The following is an 18,661-nucleotide window of genomic DNA, read 5'->3' as shown; positions in this document are numbered from 1 at the left end:
TTTGGGTGAGGGCAAAACCCGTAAGATATCATAGGAGTCATGAGACTCGAGATTGGACGAAATCCACAACGGGTGTGGAACGTAAATATGTATGTGTTTTGACCAACTGTTAATCATCAACATAATTCAACCAGTAACTACTTGGTACATTTGGTGCCAACCTCTCTCGATAAAAAACATGACCTATTCACACTGATATTAAGATAATAACCATAGCAACCTGGATGTATCCGCTGGAGTTAATGATTAACGCAGCCAAGCAGAAGATCCGTTGTATTTTGTGGTTGTTAGTGCAAATATGACGTGGGTTGGTTTTGGTTGCGATTGCTGCATAAGAATTCCAGTCTTAACATATACAAAAACATATCGCGTGACAAACAGTGACGTCATGAAATGAAGAACTTGTTAAGATGTTCATATCAGCTCGCCCAGTGCGTCGGACACTTTGAGACCTGACGTGAAACGATTGTCACGATCCAATACTGCAATCATTCAAACGCGTTGTTTGTGGTTTACCTGTGTTTTTATGATAATTATAATATATAAAAAGCCAGTAACAATTCTGATATATTTGATTGCCTATGACATGTGTAATACTTAGTAACAGCTGTCTTGTTTATTCACTACTATTTCAATGACAGATAGAATAAGATGTGCTTACTTGAAATAGGCATTCTTTTGTCGCTTAGATACTGCGACACGCCGTCTTTATGCGATATTGTGATTACATAGGCTGTAACATGTTTAGCACTTCGACACAGTATTGTTGTCTTCTTCGTGATTCGATGTTGATACACTACATTTACGTTGCACTGTCAGCCTATTGATGTCATTCATGGTGAAAAACCACAGAGTTTCGTTACTGTCTGGTGCCCGAAATAGGAATCACAAAGTATGAGTAGGGAGGACACTTCATGATAGGACCAGTGACGCTACACATTATTAAAGGTTCAAATTTGAACAGTAAAACAAAGGTGTTTACCATCGAATATATATCATACATAGTAAATAAATGAATGAATGGAAAAGACAATTCTCGAATCTGTATAAATATCTGCAGTGCATGTCATTCGATGTCAACAACCAAGTTAGCGCTCTACTTATTGCTGATTGGGTAGAATTGTAGGCATACGATCGCCCGCACTATTTTAAAAATAAAGTGTACGGCTTGAAGGACGGCTTACACTCGAATCAACTTTAATAAGCAAAAACCTATTGTGGGTTCGACACGCAGTTTTAGTAATATCTGCACGTTATATATAATAGAATCGTTATATATAATAGAATACATGTGAAAAAAACTGATTAAAAATTACTAACAACAGATTGTGCTCTATCGTAAATGTAATGTAAGCCATCCCCGAAACCATACTACTCAGTTACAAAATGTTGCGACTTGCTTTTTCACCATTAATTGATTCGGTATGAGAATCGACTTTATTTACTATCCAAGTTATATTTTTGAAAGTAGACTTGTAATTACTTTTAAAATTTGTGCTAGATATTTGGAATCCGCATAAGGATCCGAGTCCGTGAAATAATGACGAAAACAAAACGAATTGTAAATGTGAAAATCCAGATAACAAAATAACACGTACGGCGCCATTTTCAGGCAACGATTGACTTGATAGCATATTTCGTGTAATTCCGGAGTCGGTGTAAGCTCGATTATTCAAGTACAATCACAAGCTGGATAGATAACATCATTTTTAGCAGCATTGTTCGCATTTCTGTTGTCAGTAAACCTCTAAGTCCATGTGTTCGACACATTCAAGACGAGCAATATTATAAACATTACAATTAAAACAATTACATAATAGAACCTCTGTAATTATCTTATATATTCTTCAGTAAATAGTCGAATCGTCAATAGAAGTAACTACAACTTATATCACCGCATTGATCCGCAAAACAATGTTATATCCTACCTAATTATAATGCATATTTAAAAATGCATTACTGTGTGCTGTAACAATTGACATAAATGGTCCTAACTGGCACGTATACTACATGTAAATGTCATACAAGAGTTCCAAAAAAATACATAATCAATCAAGTCGAACTTGCTTATCCTTCAAATCTACCTCCCACACATCCCCGTTATTTTTAAATATAGAAGCTATGACTAGATCACTCAGTTGTTTATTTGTTAATCGGTTAACCCCGAAATTGATGAATAGTAAGGGGCACGTCATGATTTTGTAAGGTATAAATATTTAAAGACTTGTAATTCATGAAAGATTGATTCAAAGAAGAATGATTAGCAAAAATACGATGAGGATAAAGCAAATGATTGCTGCTACTGAAGCGAGAGCTGCTGATACCTTGCAGTACTGGTCTGCAACTCTACCACTGCGGCCACGAGTAGATATAGCCTGCGTAGAAAACACATACATATGCATTTGTTACCAGAACTAATCGAAATCTGAAATAACACTACCCGTTTACAGAATAGATTTTGATGTTTACTCTGATACGTACCGTTTGCCAAATGAACGACTTATTTGCGATTGAAGAAGGCATTTTGTGGATTTCCTCGCCACAGGCGACTGACAATTGTGTTCAGTTGTATGTGCTGAATTCAAGCAACACAAAGAATCATTTTCATGTTACCATGGCTCGAAAAATACTTCTATTTGATCGATCACTTTTTTCAGTAAATGATTAAGTATACTTACAGCAATTGCGAAGGCTATTGCATATATGCCGAGCAAAAAGCAGAAGAAAAAGGACAATATGGCGTAAAATAGTGCACATATATCTCCAGAGTAAGAACCAGTCCCGGTGTCTTCCGTTTGAATAAGAGTGACTTGCTGCGTTACTGGGATATTTGGCAACTGAAACCAAATAAACGTTAGTTTTAAGAATGTACAACACGCTACGTTAATAGTAGTTGGGTAACATATCTTTCGTTGTAAGTATATACATACACATACGAATATTTACCTGAACATTTACACTCTGGTAGCTGTATGCAGGTGGTGCTTGTTCAGAATAGTACAGGCCTTGTGGGTACATGTCTGGTTGTGTCTGGTGGTGTACGTCAGTGCCCAGTGGTTGTTTAACACACTCGCCAGTGTGACTATTGTCGTAGACATGGTCTCCTGCATTTGTATAATGCTGATATAGTGGTGCCTGTCCTTTAGTGGTTTCACCATCGACGACATTTGATGGATGTACTGGATTGGGTGTACTGGTAGCCATGTTGATATTTTCTTTTGGTTTATTCGATAGTGAATATTTTCAATTTCTTAAAAAAATGTATAGTACACATTTTTACAAGAAGCAAAGAATGGAAATAATAGTAGAAATACAGCTGTATATATACATTTTCAGTGAATACTAACTATCACTAACATAACCTGACACAAATGCTCTAGACGCAAATGGCCGCCGAAATCTCATTAAGAGCGAGAGAGTCACGAGATCGATTGACCTCTCAAATAGTGTCCCTTTCTCTTGCGTTATCGTGTCTATTAGTCCACTGAGATACGTAACCAGCAGGGTATTTTTAAAAAAAACGTCGAGTAGCTCTCTCGCACTTGGCGAGATTTTGGCGGCCGTCTGCTTCTAAGTTATATTCCATTTCATAATGTTAATTAACTGAACTTTGGAACAGTACATAACCCCAACTCAAGTGGTCATACTTTTTTGACATATCGAATGGCTCAATGTAAACTATGGAAAACCATTTATCGTTTCCGACTGCAGCCATGTTTATTTACACATGGGTGACACATGCGTGAACGAAAAACTATTATAGTTAAAATACCAGTTGCACCAGCAGTCAATTACATTTTGGAGCTAAATAAAACAATATGTCAGGGTTACAAATGTCTACATTTCGCATTACATCTGATATATATGTCATCCAAAATATACTGCGTATTACAAATCTCATGTGTCATGTGTTCGTGTCAGAGTAAAATATTTCTGTTACATGTTTACAATCGGAACAGACGGGTAGTATAAGTGATAATGACGTGTAGAAAGTTCAGTCTGGGATGCTTAAATAGTCTGTTTTAGTGTGTGTGTTATATTGGGGGAGTTTCCTGAGCACACACTCACCTGTGGTATCACCCGTGTCACTCGTAATATAAAATAAGCAGCACTTCAATGCAGCTACTACTAATAACTAACTAAATGTACTATCATGTACAAAGGTTCCTCATTGTTTGTTGTCCTGCTAAGCGAAGTCACGACCTTGAAAACTTCCCTATGTAAATCACGTCACCGTGCTCGTCTAGGTAAATACGCAGCATTAAATTGTCAACACAATTGACGTCATTCATATTATCTCTTTCCCGTGACTTTTTCATAACTAGGTGATGTCATGTATATAATTGGTACTCGTATGTTCCTTTAACTTGGATGACTGATATTATAAGGTGTAATTCATCGTCATATCCCTTGTTCGCGCACACCCATGTAGGTATGTCCAGACAGCTTTCTGTCTATAATAAACAGTTTGATATTCTTTTTCTCAGGTACTCGCACTAGACTTGACTCACACGTGATTACCTGAGTGGCGTCAATGTGTTCAAGTTTATATGTCTCTACCCACTACATTATTGATTCTCTTTATACTGATTTACGGGTTTAGTATCGTAAATTAATGGTGAAACTTCTAGGACTAGTTTGGATGTTTCACCTGTCCATAATAATAATTATTTTTGTATATTTATATTATAAATAAAATAGATTGGCTGTTCAGAGAAGCATTCAACGCCCCTTTTGGTCATTATACTTCTTGTATAATGAATTACTAACGATTTATAAGTGTATATTCCACTGTAAGTAAATGAATATTAATTGAACAGTAGTAAGTAAATAAACATGCGATAATCATAATTTTAACTTTTATTTTATTTTAAACGTGACACTTATAATTGATACATTTCCCAAAAATCGTAGACTGACGAACCAGGATTCCAAATTCGTATCTCAAAACACATTAATCGTAAATTTCCTAGTAAAAAAAAATTACATTGTGTAACAGAATTAAAAATTATATACCGGTATTAATTCTTCAAGTTTGAATGTAAATGTCACAGTCAACCAAACAATCATAGCTTATAGCAAGACGCATCATATTTGGTTTTAAAAGTTGCACAAATAATTGGAAAAGCTTATTTCATAAAGAGCTCATCACACTTATTACCTTAGTTCAGGGAGATACAAAGGTTTAAATTTACATAAATAATTGAGGAAGTACAGTCATGTTTTTTGAATGATATTAACAAAGTTCGTATGCACGTCTAATTGGGTGCACGCAACATTGACATGTATTATTAATCTTCTACAATGACAAATACCACTAATAGAATAGATCCAATGAAAATAGCTAAAGAAGACAAAATAAGAGAGTATTTCACATATTGATCTGCTCTGTTGTCATAGCCCTGTTTGCCACGGTAGGAAAGTGCCTGTGAAAAGAATAGTGTAATAAGTAAGTGTTGATCTCTATAGCTACCCTGAAAAAAATGAGGCGTCTTGATTACCGACTCCCAGTTTGTAAGTTTTCTTACTTAAAACTGGATACATGTTTGAAGATTTGTTCTTACCATTGCAGAGTAGACAATTGCTGCGATGCCAACTGGCCAGAAGAAGCACAGACAAGCGAAGATTGAAAATATTAAGGCCCCGATATCTCTACCTGAAGTGGGTTTAGTCGTTTGTTCACTCTCTCTGATCATAGTCATATTATGTGGGTATGCTGGCATGGTCTACAAAACATTAATAACAAAAAAAGTGTACACATTATATGTTAGTATTTCAGTTATATTTGCTGGTAATTATTTATTCCGAGGCAGATGTCATCTGGCCATATGTTTATATTGCGTCCGAAAGACTCAAACATCTTTATGCTTATGTATGTCTATCATGCTGCAGTTTATATAAATTGTGTGTCAAGAAATTCAACAAATCTTCCATATTCATCTAGATGTTTTACATTTGCCATCATTTGACGCTTACCGAGTCAGTATTGTCATAAGCCCCGGGAACATACATTGCGTACTGTTGCGTTGGGTCGATGTGAACAGCTACGGGTTGCTGTGGGTACGGCGAGTCATCGGGCAAAGGAGGCTTCTCCGGATTACTGTTTGTAAATTTCTGTATGTCATAGGTGTAATTGCCTGGATCGTAGGCAGGCGGTGGACCGGTTGGCTCGACTACTGGTGCTGCGCATGCTGCTGCTTCTGTTGGAACAACTGTTCCTGTTGATGGATCCATAGCTCCCGTAACTTGCTCATCAGGGGCTTCTATATAAGCTACCAAAAATTCAAAAAAGGCTTTATTCACTGAGAGTGAGAGAACCGCAACACTTGTTTTAACTTTTAAGTAGTGTCATATTCTCTACCGCCGTCACTTGCCCTGTTTCACTGATCTATGTAAGCATGGTATTATAATTAGGAAGCATCGAGTAATCGTGTCAAGCCTAACACATGGCATCATGTAGGTATTGATCAGTGATTCGCTGAAATGAATTCAATCTGTAAATCAACGGTTACCCATCCAGAAATAACTCGGTCGACGCGGACGATCTGATGGGTCATCAGACGGAAACCATGTCTCGTTGATCATGAAACTTTATTAATAATAAACCAACAAACTGTAACCTCAATAAAAGACTTCGAGATCAGATGGTATTGCATTTAGCTGTGCGTCATTATAGTTTATATTTCCAGTTAAAATAACTATTATGTATTGCAAAAGCATTGATAATGATGGTTGGCCTCAATGGTGCGACACGCCTAGCGATGATAAGGTTGTCTCATGGATTCAATGACGTCGACCTAACGCCGTGCCATTGTTGCACAACAGCATCCATACTTTGGCGACAAGTTGTATATGTGTGTATAAAAAGTATCATTACGTGAACTAGCTCTATTTAAATTAACTTACCTTCGTTCGTTGATGCCATTTTGGACTTAAATACGAATTCAACTTTACAGAGAATAAATAAGGTGTTGACTTGATGGTATCTGTACCTCAACTGAACCTCGACCCCATAATGTTAATAATTGATCTGCTAAAGCATAGGAAGAATGTATTTTATGAATTAGTCGGTAATAACAACAAGTTTGTGTACAATGTCTAGGTTTATGCTACTAGTTATGTTATTTATAATGAATTACCATATGTCATTCGCTTATAGGAAAAAAATGTCTATCGTTTTGTACGTAATGTTACAACATATTTACAGTTGGGATAATTATAATAAATTATCGAAATATTAAACTTATTTGTCAGACCTAAGGCTGAGGCCTATCAGGCTGTTAATTAATGTCCACTAATTCATCGGCATATTTCTGTTAAATATGGTTAAGGTGAGCTGTATGTTCAGGTTGTAAAAGTAAAAAAGAAACTAATTTTGAGTTTTATAAATTTAAGTCATACAATTTGAACAATCTGAATATACTAATAATTAATTATCGAAACATTGGATGGTGTCTCATGTACATTATAAACCAATTGTATGTTATGTAGAATGGCGCCCATATAGAATATGCCTAAACACATTTCCATACTGACGAGCTACAATGATTGGCGATAAACCCAATGGAACAACCATTTGAGGGCTTGGTCACTTTGATATGGCAAATGCAAATTCTTAAGAGCTCAAATTATGCAATGAGTGAATATTCGACCAAGGTGATTTTTATGCATGCCATGTAAAATGAATACTCTACCACAACTGGGCTACAGTGAATTATGGCTTTTTAAGAAATACCAATCTCGGTAATATGCCAGTGACTTTAGTGGAATCAAATGTGCATTCGTTAACTGTGAGCAACACATCTGTGATGTAGCAGATATGTTGACTCGTTGGTGAATGACTATCAAGTTGTGTCAGTGCCGCCAGACTGGACAATGCCTCCCATTGGTGGTCTAACATGAGACTATAGGAACCACACTTTGCTTGGTCGGTGTCAAGATGACATTGTTCAATTGAAGAACACACCTGAACACTTATAGTATGCGTGTGTGGAGCTTCAGTAATTTCCTGCAAATTCTTATGAACGATCACTCTTTGATGCATTCACTCATTGTATGACTACCACCCCTCCAGAACCTGAAACATCGGTGATAACCAAAATTGTCGGTTGTTATGACAGCCCATAGACAGTTGGGGTGGTTGATGATTTTCCACAAACAAAACGCATTGTAAAATATTCTGGCAATAGAATGTTCTATTTTGGAATGCTATTGCATTCAGATGTGTTCTCTGAATTGAACTGACTCAGAGGGCCGCAAAGAATACTTGTTTCCTTGGGGATGAGACGAGTAACCCTAGCAATAACATGAGCCGCTAGAGTTTTGTATATTGTTTGTCCTTGAAATGGTTGGATAGCACAAATACTGCTTGGCAGCATTCAGAATATGAAAATATTTGGCCTGCTGCCATATCCGGTTCAATCCCCAAGTGCAGTATGACGATGACAGAGGGGACATTTCTAAATACAGTATAGAGAACCTAGTGCTCTTAAATTTTGCATCTCTAAGAAAATGTCCTGGTTGAGTGGTGGGTGGTTCTCATGCTGGCGCCACCAACCGTCCTTGGACTGATGAATATTGCCCCTCTCAATGCATCGCAGCCAAGAATACCAACACCAGATGGATGGTGGTCATGCCAAACAGGAAGACAACAAATGAACTAGATCGCAAGTAATTGGCAGCTGCTTTTGTGTAAGGAATGTGTGAATATGCAATCTGGAGATCAAGGATCACCAAATAATTTTACTATATTAGAACTACGTCAAAGTTTCCCGGGATAAATATTGTTAAATTGTCTTTGTGTATAAGCAAGTTTAATTTCACTATGTTAAGGATCACGCAAATCAGCTCTTAAATTGCCAAAGTACCAAGACGATAGGAGAGTATCGCCATAATGCTGAACAATCATATGATTGTTAGTGGTAAATGTTTTTATTTAGTATTACCATTGCCAGGCTCAATTAAGAGGACACAGAACCAGCCGGTGATCATTAAGGCAGGCTAGGTTAAAACACCAACATATGTTGATACCCATTGTGGACAGAGTGTATGTATTTGTCAGATACTGAACTTTCCAGCTGTAGTCGACACATTTGCAGTAAATGCGGGACATCGAAATTGAGACTGTGGGAAAATAACTTGCTTGAACAAGGCTACTTATAACTCGCTAGGTAATTGGACTATTACCAGTGAAGTCATTTGTTTGTTTACGCCACCATCATGGATTATAAATGTTGAGGCCAATAAAGACAGACAATCGATGCAGATGTTCCAGGGACTGAACTTACTCCAGAAATTGTCAGTTTTGTTCATGGAAAAATGTCTTCAGTCTCTCCAGTCAGAATCTTTGCCTCCAATTCTGATAGAATCACTGGCAATTTACCAGGTTGACATAAACAGCGGATTGAAAGACTCAGTGTTTTAGTATGTACAATTGATTACTGAACGACAGCGTGAGACATAGCAGGGTTGGTTTTAGCCAATAGACCATTTTCCGTTCACTGCGAGAATCACGCGTTATGCGTGAAATCGAACGTAAAAACAGGACAAACAAAGGTCATAGCGTCGTAGTCGCGTCAAACATCGCGTGGGATTCGACAAACGCGAAAGTATTTCGGGGACATTTCCATGCTTAATAATGTGCTGTCCACATTTGATGATAGGCAATTTCGATTAAGTAAGGGTATTCGGAAGCAATATTCCTCTGTCGAAGATCGGCCGGTCAATGTAAGCTACGAAATAAAGAAATTCTAGTTCAAAATCAAATCGTTTGATTTTTCCGGCAGACGTTCGACGCGCGTCTTTCATGCATCTCGCGAGATCTCGCAATTGTACGGAAAATCACCAATTGAATGCCTTGTACAATCCGCCTGTCGTGAGTGGTTAATGAACCCTTACTGGATTGGGTATTGCTGGCCTTCTAATAAATTGAAGTTGATTGAAATCAGCCCTAGTTGTTTGAAGAATGTTGTCAGCCCTAGTTAGAGCAACACTATCAGCAGTAGATTTCAAATTCACTACATAGGTGAAGACACTTTCGAATAGCACATCGGAACTTAATTTGAAGTCTGAATTCGTTGACATTGCTAGCATTCGGTTGGTTGCAACCCACGGAAACAACAAGGAAAATGAAAAATGTTACCTTGTAACAAGTCATTGAAAATGACACAGTCCCCGTTAAATTTTGAAAAGTTCTCTTTGTGCTCGTCATATTAAAGCAGAGGGGTTGTCGCGAGCCTGTCCTTGAAACTTGAGTTCCAAGTGGCGTATACAACAGATTGTTTATTTACATCAAAACACGTGTTCCGTGTAGTAGTAATATGGCCAAAAATAAAAACAGCCGTTATTCGTCCATCTTTGATCTGATTATGAAACACACTGATATGTATGACGTATGTGCCAATACAAATGAAAATGGTACATAAATTGTGAAAATATAGTAGTAAGGCCAAAAAGTCAGATGGCTGACAATCGGCCATCCTTGACCAGATTTTGAAACAAATTGTCATGGACATGCATCCTAACATGCATAAAGTACATGTATGTGCCAAATTTGAATGAAAACTGACAGAGCATGCATAAAGAGATACCGCATAAAAAAACAAGATGCCTGGCAGTTGACCATCTTTGATCCAATTGCGAAATAAATCGTCATGAACATGTATCTTAACATGTATAATCTATGTACCAAGTTTGAATGACAACTAACAAAGCATGTCCAAAATACAACATTTTCAAAAAACAAGATGGCTGCTAGTCGGCCATTTTGAATCAAATCGCTAAACCACTGCATGTGCATATGTCCCACATAAGGTACTAGGAACATGCAAAGAATGAACGGAATCGGTCCACAGGATTCTGAAATATGACTCTAGACAGAGTGACGTACGGACGGACGGACACACGGACGGACGGACTGACTCAGGAACTCACGGACGGCCGGGGACATGTATCCTAACATGTATGATCTATGTACTAAATTTGAATGAAAACTGACAAATCATGTTCAAAATACGACATTTTCAAAAAACAAGATGGCTGCCAGTCGGCCATCTTTGATCCAATTGTGAAATAAATCGTCATGGATATGTATCCTAACATGTATAATCTATGTACCAAGTTTGAAAGAAAACTGCCAAAGCATGTCCAAAATACACTATTTTCAAAAAACAAGATGGCTTCCAGTCGGCCATTTTGAATCGAATCGCTAAACCACTGCATGTGCATATGTCCCACATAAAGTACTAGGCACATGCAAAGAATGAACGGAATCGGTCAAAGGGATTCTGAGATATGACCCCGGACGGACGCACGGACGCACGGACGGAGCCCGAATTATAAGTCCCCGAACGGGGACTAATAATCAGTACTTGATACAGCATCACAACATCATCACTCCCATGCGACCATCCATGAATATTATTATGTAAAGTGAAACTGCAATCACCATACTAAATTGTAAAAGTCTCTGAGTGATGGGATACGAGACGGTCTGCAGTGGCAGAGGTAGTGTTAAAATGTCCAGACACATGCAGCAAGGTGTAGACATAATCAGCTTTGTTGGAACTTGTGTAGGACATGCTATCAATCGTCATCAGAAAGCCTAAAACAAATACTTATATCCATGGCTGATGAGATGCTTGGAATTCAAATTTTTGATATGTATGGTTTGGCGTTGAAGTTCAACGTAAGGTGAATGAAAACATAGTACACCTTGAGATATTTGCGAACTTGATTCGCAGGTCATACAATAATCAGAGCCTTGGCAGCTTTTTCCACAATTCAAATACAAGCTTTCGAGATCATAATCCAATTAGAATTATCCAACAAATGTTCTATGACAGAAAGTTCTGAAAACGTAACGCCGATTTGGACGTGCCTGAGACACTAATATGGTGAATGTATTTTAAATCAAACCAAAACAGTAACTTAAGAGGTGTTAAACTGCATAAAATGACACTCCATTAATTTAAAGATTAATTGCTTCTGCGTCCATTAATTGCTTCTGTTTGAACATTAATTAATATCCTGAAGGGCCTCATCCTTAATGATATTGGACAGGTACTGTATGGCTGTCTAAATAATGACGTCTAATATTGTAATACTTTGTGCTTACATTCTGTCATTTGAATAAAAAAAACTACATAAATATGATGCATGAATTTGAGTGTACTTAATATAACATAACTAATACAAAAGTAAACGATGATTTTATTTCAATATTTTAATTCAAATTATCATTTAACTATATGGATTAAAATCATATTCGAATTCAAAAAAATAATACAATTAAAAGACATAATGAAATTGACAAAAATATTTACATTCATTGTCATAATACATGGACACAGTTCAGTACATTACCCATCATAACATTGGCCAACACAATTACATTGACCAATATGTGAATAATTATTCATACTAAACGAAAATTGGTAATAATTGTACTATGTTCCAATAGACAATATGTAATTAGTACATACGTTATATTAATATACTTGTTCATTTCAGCTATTCACAGTATATATCAAATCCAAAGGTCGACTAATAATATTCCCATTGGATATCATGGGTTTCTATGATCTTGAACCGTTACTGTGAATAATTATTCAAAAAATGGTATGTTTGAGCGCCAAATTCAATTTCAGGTACCATCTACAAATAGTTCTTTAGTGCCTCCTTTTTTCCACATACAATGTTGCAAACATTGCAGATATGTTGATCAAAGAAACGTCACATTTTGTATGTTTGGTACAAAATTGAAATTGAATTCAGCAAAAATTACAGAAACTGTGAAAAAAATTACCCACATTTAAGTGAGAAAAATGAATATGGTTAATATTTTATTCCCACAATGTGTGGAATAAAGAACAGCCTAAATCGTGTTTATTTGTATAATACACTTGTACTATATCAGCATCCTTGAACTTTTTCGTGTTGATATGTGATATTATTATCCATCTCATAAAACCATTTCATAGTTATAAAGACGTTTCTTTACCGTAAGATACATATCTTATATCTACTTGTTTTCAAGTAGAACAAATTACACATCGTAAAATAATCAATAAAAAAAACACTGCGCGACAAACCAGACTAGCTGACAAAGCAAATAAAATGCAGAGATTGCAATGACAATTATAAACAAGCTATACAAACAATGCTAACGGCAAGTTGAAACTTTTGAAGACATCCTCAATAGTGACTTGTTTGTATGTAAGCCGGAAATTAGTTGTAAATTCAACTACAAAAGATAAAATAGAAACAGAGAAGTGTATCTTTCTTCATCTTCAATAAATCGAGCAAAGTAGCCTGTCTGGTAAAATTAAGCAAAGTACATTTAATAAATAAAAGCTACCGTGCAGCAATAAAATATTAACCACATAGAATCATCTGAAGAAAACCACTAAGTACACTATGCAATCCGAGAGAATGGTTAATAACATATGCACTGGTTACATTAAATACATTACATCTACATTGTAAAAACACAATAGTACTTCAGACAATATTGACATCAATCAACGATTATTCCAGCAGCTTTTGGAACAATGAGTTTAAGAGACATACATACAATATTTAAAAAAACAGAATCGCAACGATTTAAAACACATTTTAGAACAGAATTTAGCAACTAACAAGAGAAACAGGTCGCTATGCAAAACTCGAAAAAACTAATTTATTAGAGAATATGTACATACTACAATAAAAGTAGAAGATGAAATATATCGCTTTATAAACTATACACTGATCAAAGTTGATACAGCATAAAACATTATTGAAACGGCAAATACTAAACACCATAATGCAATTCAAAGTTGAATCACCCATTGCACGTTATATTTTAATTCTTAATGACTGATTGATTAATTGATTGATTGAGATCCCAAAACAGAAATGTAACATTATCTTTACGTTTTCGATAAAGCACTGTTATAATAGTCTATAGTATTCCATTTAAAGCAATAAATATATTTAAAAGACATCCCCAGCATTAGAGATGCAGACATTGTGCTTTCCATTTCTATACTTATAATAATTGTATCCACATTGCATTCCGTTTATTTTCTTTTAAAACAAAATGGTGTCAGTGACGGAGTAGCGACAGAAAGTCATGAGGCCGTGACGAAAAGAATCTAAACTTTGATGTGAGTGTAGCTTGAGCGCCACTCCAACAGTTTAGATTTCTGCAACTGCGTATGGTATGTGTATGTAGTCAATGAAAAGGCATGGTTTACGCCTTTGTCCGTCAGTCTTGTCGCCGTTTTAAGTTTGACAACAACGCATAGCATTGTGGGCTATTACATCATCATTCTTCTTAAAGTTTAAGACTGATATAAAAATTGACAATGTGCATTGTGCAATTGATTGCAAAAATACTATTGTTCTCATATTAACAAATACTGACAACAGAAGCTGAACGTTTTCAATCACATTTCTGTTAAAAACCTATGACATTACATTCTACATACAATCACTATTATATGTATTTGTGAATTTCGTTCAACTGCATTTTCGTACAGAGATGATATTACGGTGCGCGTGGGAGTGACACGAAACAGCGTAATCACGCGCAGAAAATCTTTTTGAAAAACCAGACGTCGAAATGTGTGTTACCATGAATCGTGAAATATCAGAGTTTGAAACATATCTACACATTTAGATATTACATTTATTTGTATACACGTGAATATAGTTTGCACAATATGTAACAATAGAGGGGTATATAGTCTGATAAATATAAATGCTGTGGCAGAGAAAGAGAACTCGTCTTAGCTCTGTTTATTGTGATACCTTCGGCCATTAATCCAGCCATGGAGATGTCGAGGTTCTGCCGTTGTGAGATAAGCGTTGTGTCTTTCCGTGTAATGCTTCGCGGAAAAGTAAATGACTACAATTCCGATAATACCTACGCATACAGTGATGACGGAGATGATAATAGACACGGTAGTCATTCGTGATGCCGATAAGTCGTTTTTGCGCCTACGATAACTCAAAGCCTGTAACACAAAATCATGTTTCATTTAGTTTTGCCTTCAATCTAATACAAATTGAAGTGCAATTGGTTGCTGTTGATAATAGATATGTATAACTGAAATCAATTATTAAAATCATAATACACTTACCACGCACGACATAATAATTGCAACCAGTCCCACGGGCCAGAAACAGAAGAGACAGGTAAACACTGCCAACACCATCGCTAGTACGTCTCTATAATTCGCACCGGATTTGTCTTGGGTTATACTCTCATCATTGTCTTCGACGTGTTCGACGTTTTCAATCTATGATAAAAAAGAAAAAATGTTCGATGATGCAGACCTAATTATGACATGCATAAAGCATTACAACTCTCTAGAACATAACTTTTTTTATTCAAGTTAGATTCGTGTGATTCCGATCATCGCGCGCGTCTGTATTAAATCTGCGTCTCGTCCATTTTCTTTTAAGCATTCTTTTTAAGGTACTGGTAAAATACTACAGTTAGAATGGGGAAATATTTGTTTTAATGTACTTGAAAGCATTAGTCAATGAATGTTGAACGTTGAACATATATCGAAAAACAAAAATTTCCAAAAAATAAATCTCGTCACCGAATTTTTTTTAATTTTTTTCCTAGGAAGGGGCAACACGTTTGTTTGGCTTTTGTTTAGACGGTTCATGATCGTTTAATTTGTCGAGTTAAATTAAAATGAATTGTATAAAATTTAAACAAGTTATAATGTTACGTATTGTTGTAATTGATTAATTTAAATAACTCACGTATACATGTCCATCATCAGTATAGTGCACTGAAGGCTGCCTAACAGCTGTTGTCAGTCGTGCATTGGATGGGAGTGTAGCAGTGTCACTCGGACCAGTCTGCGGATAATAACACTCGTCGTCAGCGATCGCCGAATACGCTGGTGGAAGTTCATTTACCGAATAGGCGGGTGCATCCGCTGTGAAAACAAACAAAAAAGTTCAACAAACTTTACTGTAATGTGAACTTAGGTGGGTCACGGCCGTAAAGATGGCGGTCAGTTATTGAATAACAGAACAGTAATCAAAATTATATAGAATTGTACAAATAAGCTTATTTTCAGTATAATCCAGTGTTAGTTAGTAGTAGTAGTGATATATCAATCAAATGGGTGAATACATGCCCCACTAGATGAAAATAATCATAATGCATAATGGGACGCATCACAGTGAGTCCGTCTGGTCTAGTTACGATGACACACGGCCGGTTATCGACAATTGCCATTATGTACAATTATAAACATCAACGATGAGCAGTTAAGCTGAATCTTATCTGCTGCATTCTATTGAACTCCACACGATGTATATTTCACGAAGAGCAGTCGTACTGCGATGGGTGTGACTGAACTGGCCTGGTCACTATGATTCGACGTTCTAAGTTAAGGTCATGCCACAGCTTCGTTTCATGCGTAACTTTAAGACAATTAACTCCAGCGACTGGCTCGCAACTAGGACAACGACAATGTTATGTGTACTCACTCCTCTCATTCGTGTCCATGGCAACTTCAGTATCAAATTAACTTTTACCATGAGATTACTGGTGCTACGTTTTGGATGTTTGAATCCCTGGCACAGTCGATTAACGGTGTGCTTGTGGGTTAGTCGGAGTTGATTCAATTTCATTAAATATTAACCCACTGAGCTCTACATATGAGTAAACCACACTACACGGACACAATTACAGGCTCTACTGTTTTTATACAGTAATCCATGCAAAAATGAATATGTATTATAATTCCGTCACATTCGTATTTTTTCCATTCTCGTGTGTATGTGTTTGTCATACAAAAAAAATGCTGAAACAAATATAGATATGTACCATCACGTTACAGTAGCCGTATTATCCGACAACATCAGTAATTAATTAATTAATTTATTTATTTATTTATTTATTTATTAGTGACGCATACTACACTGACTGAAACAAGCCGGTGGCTGGTTGGCGATCCGCTCCGTTCAAAAAAAAACTAACATGTTTATAACATCGGTTTATAACTAAAGCCGGTGCCCGAATACGAAGTTCGAAAAGTGCATTCAGTCTTCAAAAGTCACTTCACCATATTACTACTATATTGCTGCTATAATTATCATTTCCGACCATTTTGCGGTTGTATTTTATAGATTATTTGATTAAACGGAATATTGACAGTTTATTCAAAGTTCAAAGATGCGTTGGAACTTTATTTCCGATTTTACCAACCAACTACGTTGACGGTATGACCTGCCTTGCCAAATATGAAAAAAATCGACTCAGCCAAAAAAATCACAGAAGAGTTGAAAAGCCGTTACTTGTGAAAAGTTACCCCAAGTTTGAGGTCAAATTTCTCGGTAATGAAAACATATTTAAAAAAAAAAATATTGACTTGTGCCCACATTCAAGCTGAGTAGAATTAGTGTCTGAGATTTTCACTTAGATACAATTAGCGTAAAGATATTAAAAACTCATTTTTAGTTGTTGCCTTAGCAACGATGGGCCAGGATTTTCTCCAGATTTTACCACGCAACTAAGTGAAGGTGTGACATGCCTGTCAAATTTGAGCGAAATCGGCCCAGCCAAAAAAATCACAGAAAAACTGATATGCGAAGACACTGAAAATCACACGACACAAACACACAAAAGCGATTGTAGGGGAAATCCTAGCGGAGCGATTTGTCGTCAAAAATTATTTTAAGGGCAATTCTGGCGGAGCAAATCGCCAATGAAGTTTGCTTACGCGCGTGAAGTGTCAGGGGTAAAATTCTTTCTCGGGGTTCTCCACACTGTCAGGGGGGAACTCGTCTCGTCTCTATATCTCGTCCCCTTGAGGTACGGAATCGGGAAAGTCACTTATACTTTACAGTCAAATAAGACGCACACAACGAAATACGTTTCAGCTCTCGTCTTAGTCGGTCAATCGAGCACTCTATAAGACACAGCGCCCTGGGGAAAAAATCCCCAAGACTCTCGCAAGGCTGAACCAAGACTCGCCCAAGACTGGACTCCTCAAGGCTCGCCCCTGGACTCTCCAGGACTCTCCTCGACTGCCCAGGACTGCACTCGACTCTCTAGGACTGCGTCTGTCGTGGAGTACTCTTCAAGACCAACTCAAACTCTCTTTATTCATTTTCAAAACTCTGACCAATTACAAAGCAGTAAAAAGACTCTAGGGCGTAACCTTCAATCATAAAGCCAATCACACTAAGTACTGAATACGTCATATCTTTTGATTAATCGTTCACTACATTAATAACTATGAATGTCAGAATAGCGACGGTATCTGGTAATTAGTTCCAAACCACTGAGCCAAGTTCCGTCCAAAACTTCAAATAGACCTAAACGATGACAGACATAACACAGCAATTCAGCTAATAATCAGCTAATTAAGTCGACCAACAGATACGCAAAAACAAATTCATGACAGAAGCAAACATGTATGACACCGCACATGCCGAGTGAAGTGGTTGGGCGTCAGTTAACATTACGACCCGGCTTTAGTCGCAAGTGCAAAATACGAACAAAAATATGACGAAAAAAAATAGAAATTAGAAGTTCACAAATTATCAAGGATCGGTTTGTGATCATTATCACTGTTTAAAAATTAGTGTATATAATATGGCGGTTTTAATGTAATTTGATCAATTCAAGTTGTTACTTTACATA

The 18,661-nt window shown here is 36.7% G+C and overlaps 2 protein-coding genes across 2 annotated transcripts; both read right to left on the bottom strand.

Moving 5' to 3' along the window:
* Positions 1–1,823: 1,823 nt before the first annotated feature.
* Positions 1,824–4,177, bottom strand: LOC102804001 (uncharacterized). Its single transcript, XM_006815065.3, has 4 exons — positions 4,069–4,177; positions 2,947–3,250; positions 2,679–2,837; positions 1,824–2,375 (listed from the first exon to the last, which is right to left on the bottom strand). The coding sequence occupies exons 2-4, from the start codon at positions 3,202–3,204 to the stop codon at positions 2,247–2,249; spliced, it is 546 nt and encodes a 181-aa protein (XP_006815128.1). The 5' UTR covers positions 3,205–3,250; positions 4,069–4,177; the 3' UTR covers positions 1,824–2,246.
* Positions 4,178–4,845: 668 nt separating this feature from the next.
* LOC100373959 (uncharacterized) lies at positions 4,846–6,979 on the bottom strand. Its single transcript, XM_002733620.4, has 4 exons — positions 6,907–6,979; positions 5,977–6,272; positions 5,565–5,726; positions 4,846–5,426 (listed from the first exon to the last, which is right to left on the bottom strand). Exons 1-4 carry the CDS (start codon positions 6,923–6,925, stop codon positions 5,292–5,294), a joined length of 612 nt encoding a protein of 203 aa, XP_002733666.1. The 5' UTR covers positions 6,926–6,979; the 3' UTR covers positions 4,846–5,291.
* Positions 6,980–18,661: the final 11,682 nt, after the last annotated feature.

The sequence above is a fragment of the Saccoglossus kowalevskii genome, chromosome 9, assembly GCF_978046115.1.
Source record: "Saccoglossus kowalevskii chromosome 9, keSacKowa6.1, whole genome shotgun sequence".
In the NCBI taxonomy this organism is placed as follows: domain Eukaryota; kingdom Metazoa; phylum Hemichordata; class Enteropneusta; family Harrimaniidae; genus Saccoglossus; species Saccoglossus kowalevskii.
This window is presented reverse-complemented; position numbering and strand designations above follow the sequence as displayed.

What these genes read in the sequence shown, in the direction of transcription:
- LOC100373959 (XM_002733620.4), bottom strand. An exon ending in CTTATGACAATACTGACTCG is followed by an intron (nt 5,727 to 5,976) that starts GTAAGCGTCAAA and finishes AATGTTTTGTAG; the next exon opens with ACCATGCCAGCATACCCACA. An exon ending in CAATTGTCTACTCTGCAATG is followed by an intron (nt 5,427 to 5,564) that starts GTAAGAACAAAT and finishes TTCTTTTCACAG; the next exon opens with GCACTTTCCTACCGTGGCAA.
- LOC102804001 (XM_006815065.3), bottom strand. Translation starts at nt 3,204, where the DNA reads ATGGCTACCAGTACACCCAATCCAGTACATCCATCAAATGTCGTCGAT. An exon ending in ACCAGAGTGTAAATGTTCAG is followed by an intron (nt 2,838 to 2,946) that starts GTAAATATTCGT and finishes ATTTGGTTTCAG; the next exon opens with TTGCCAAATATCCCAGTAAC. An exon ending in CAATAGCCTTCGCAATTGCT is followed by an intron (nt 2,376 to 2,678) that starts GTAAGTATACTT and finishes TTTTCTACGCAG; the next exon opens with GCTATATCTACTCGTGGCCG.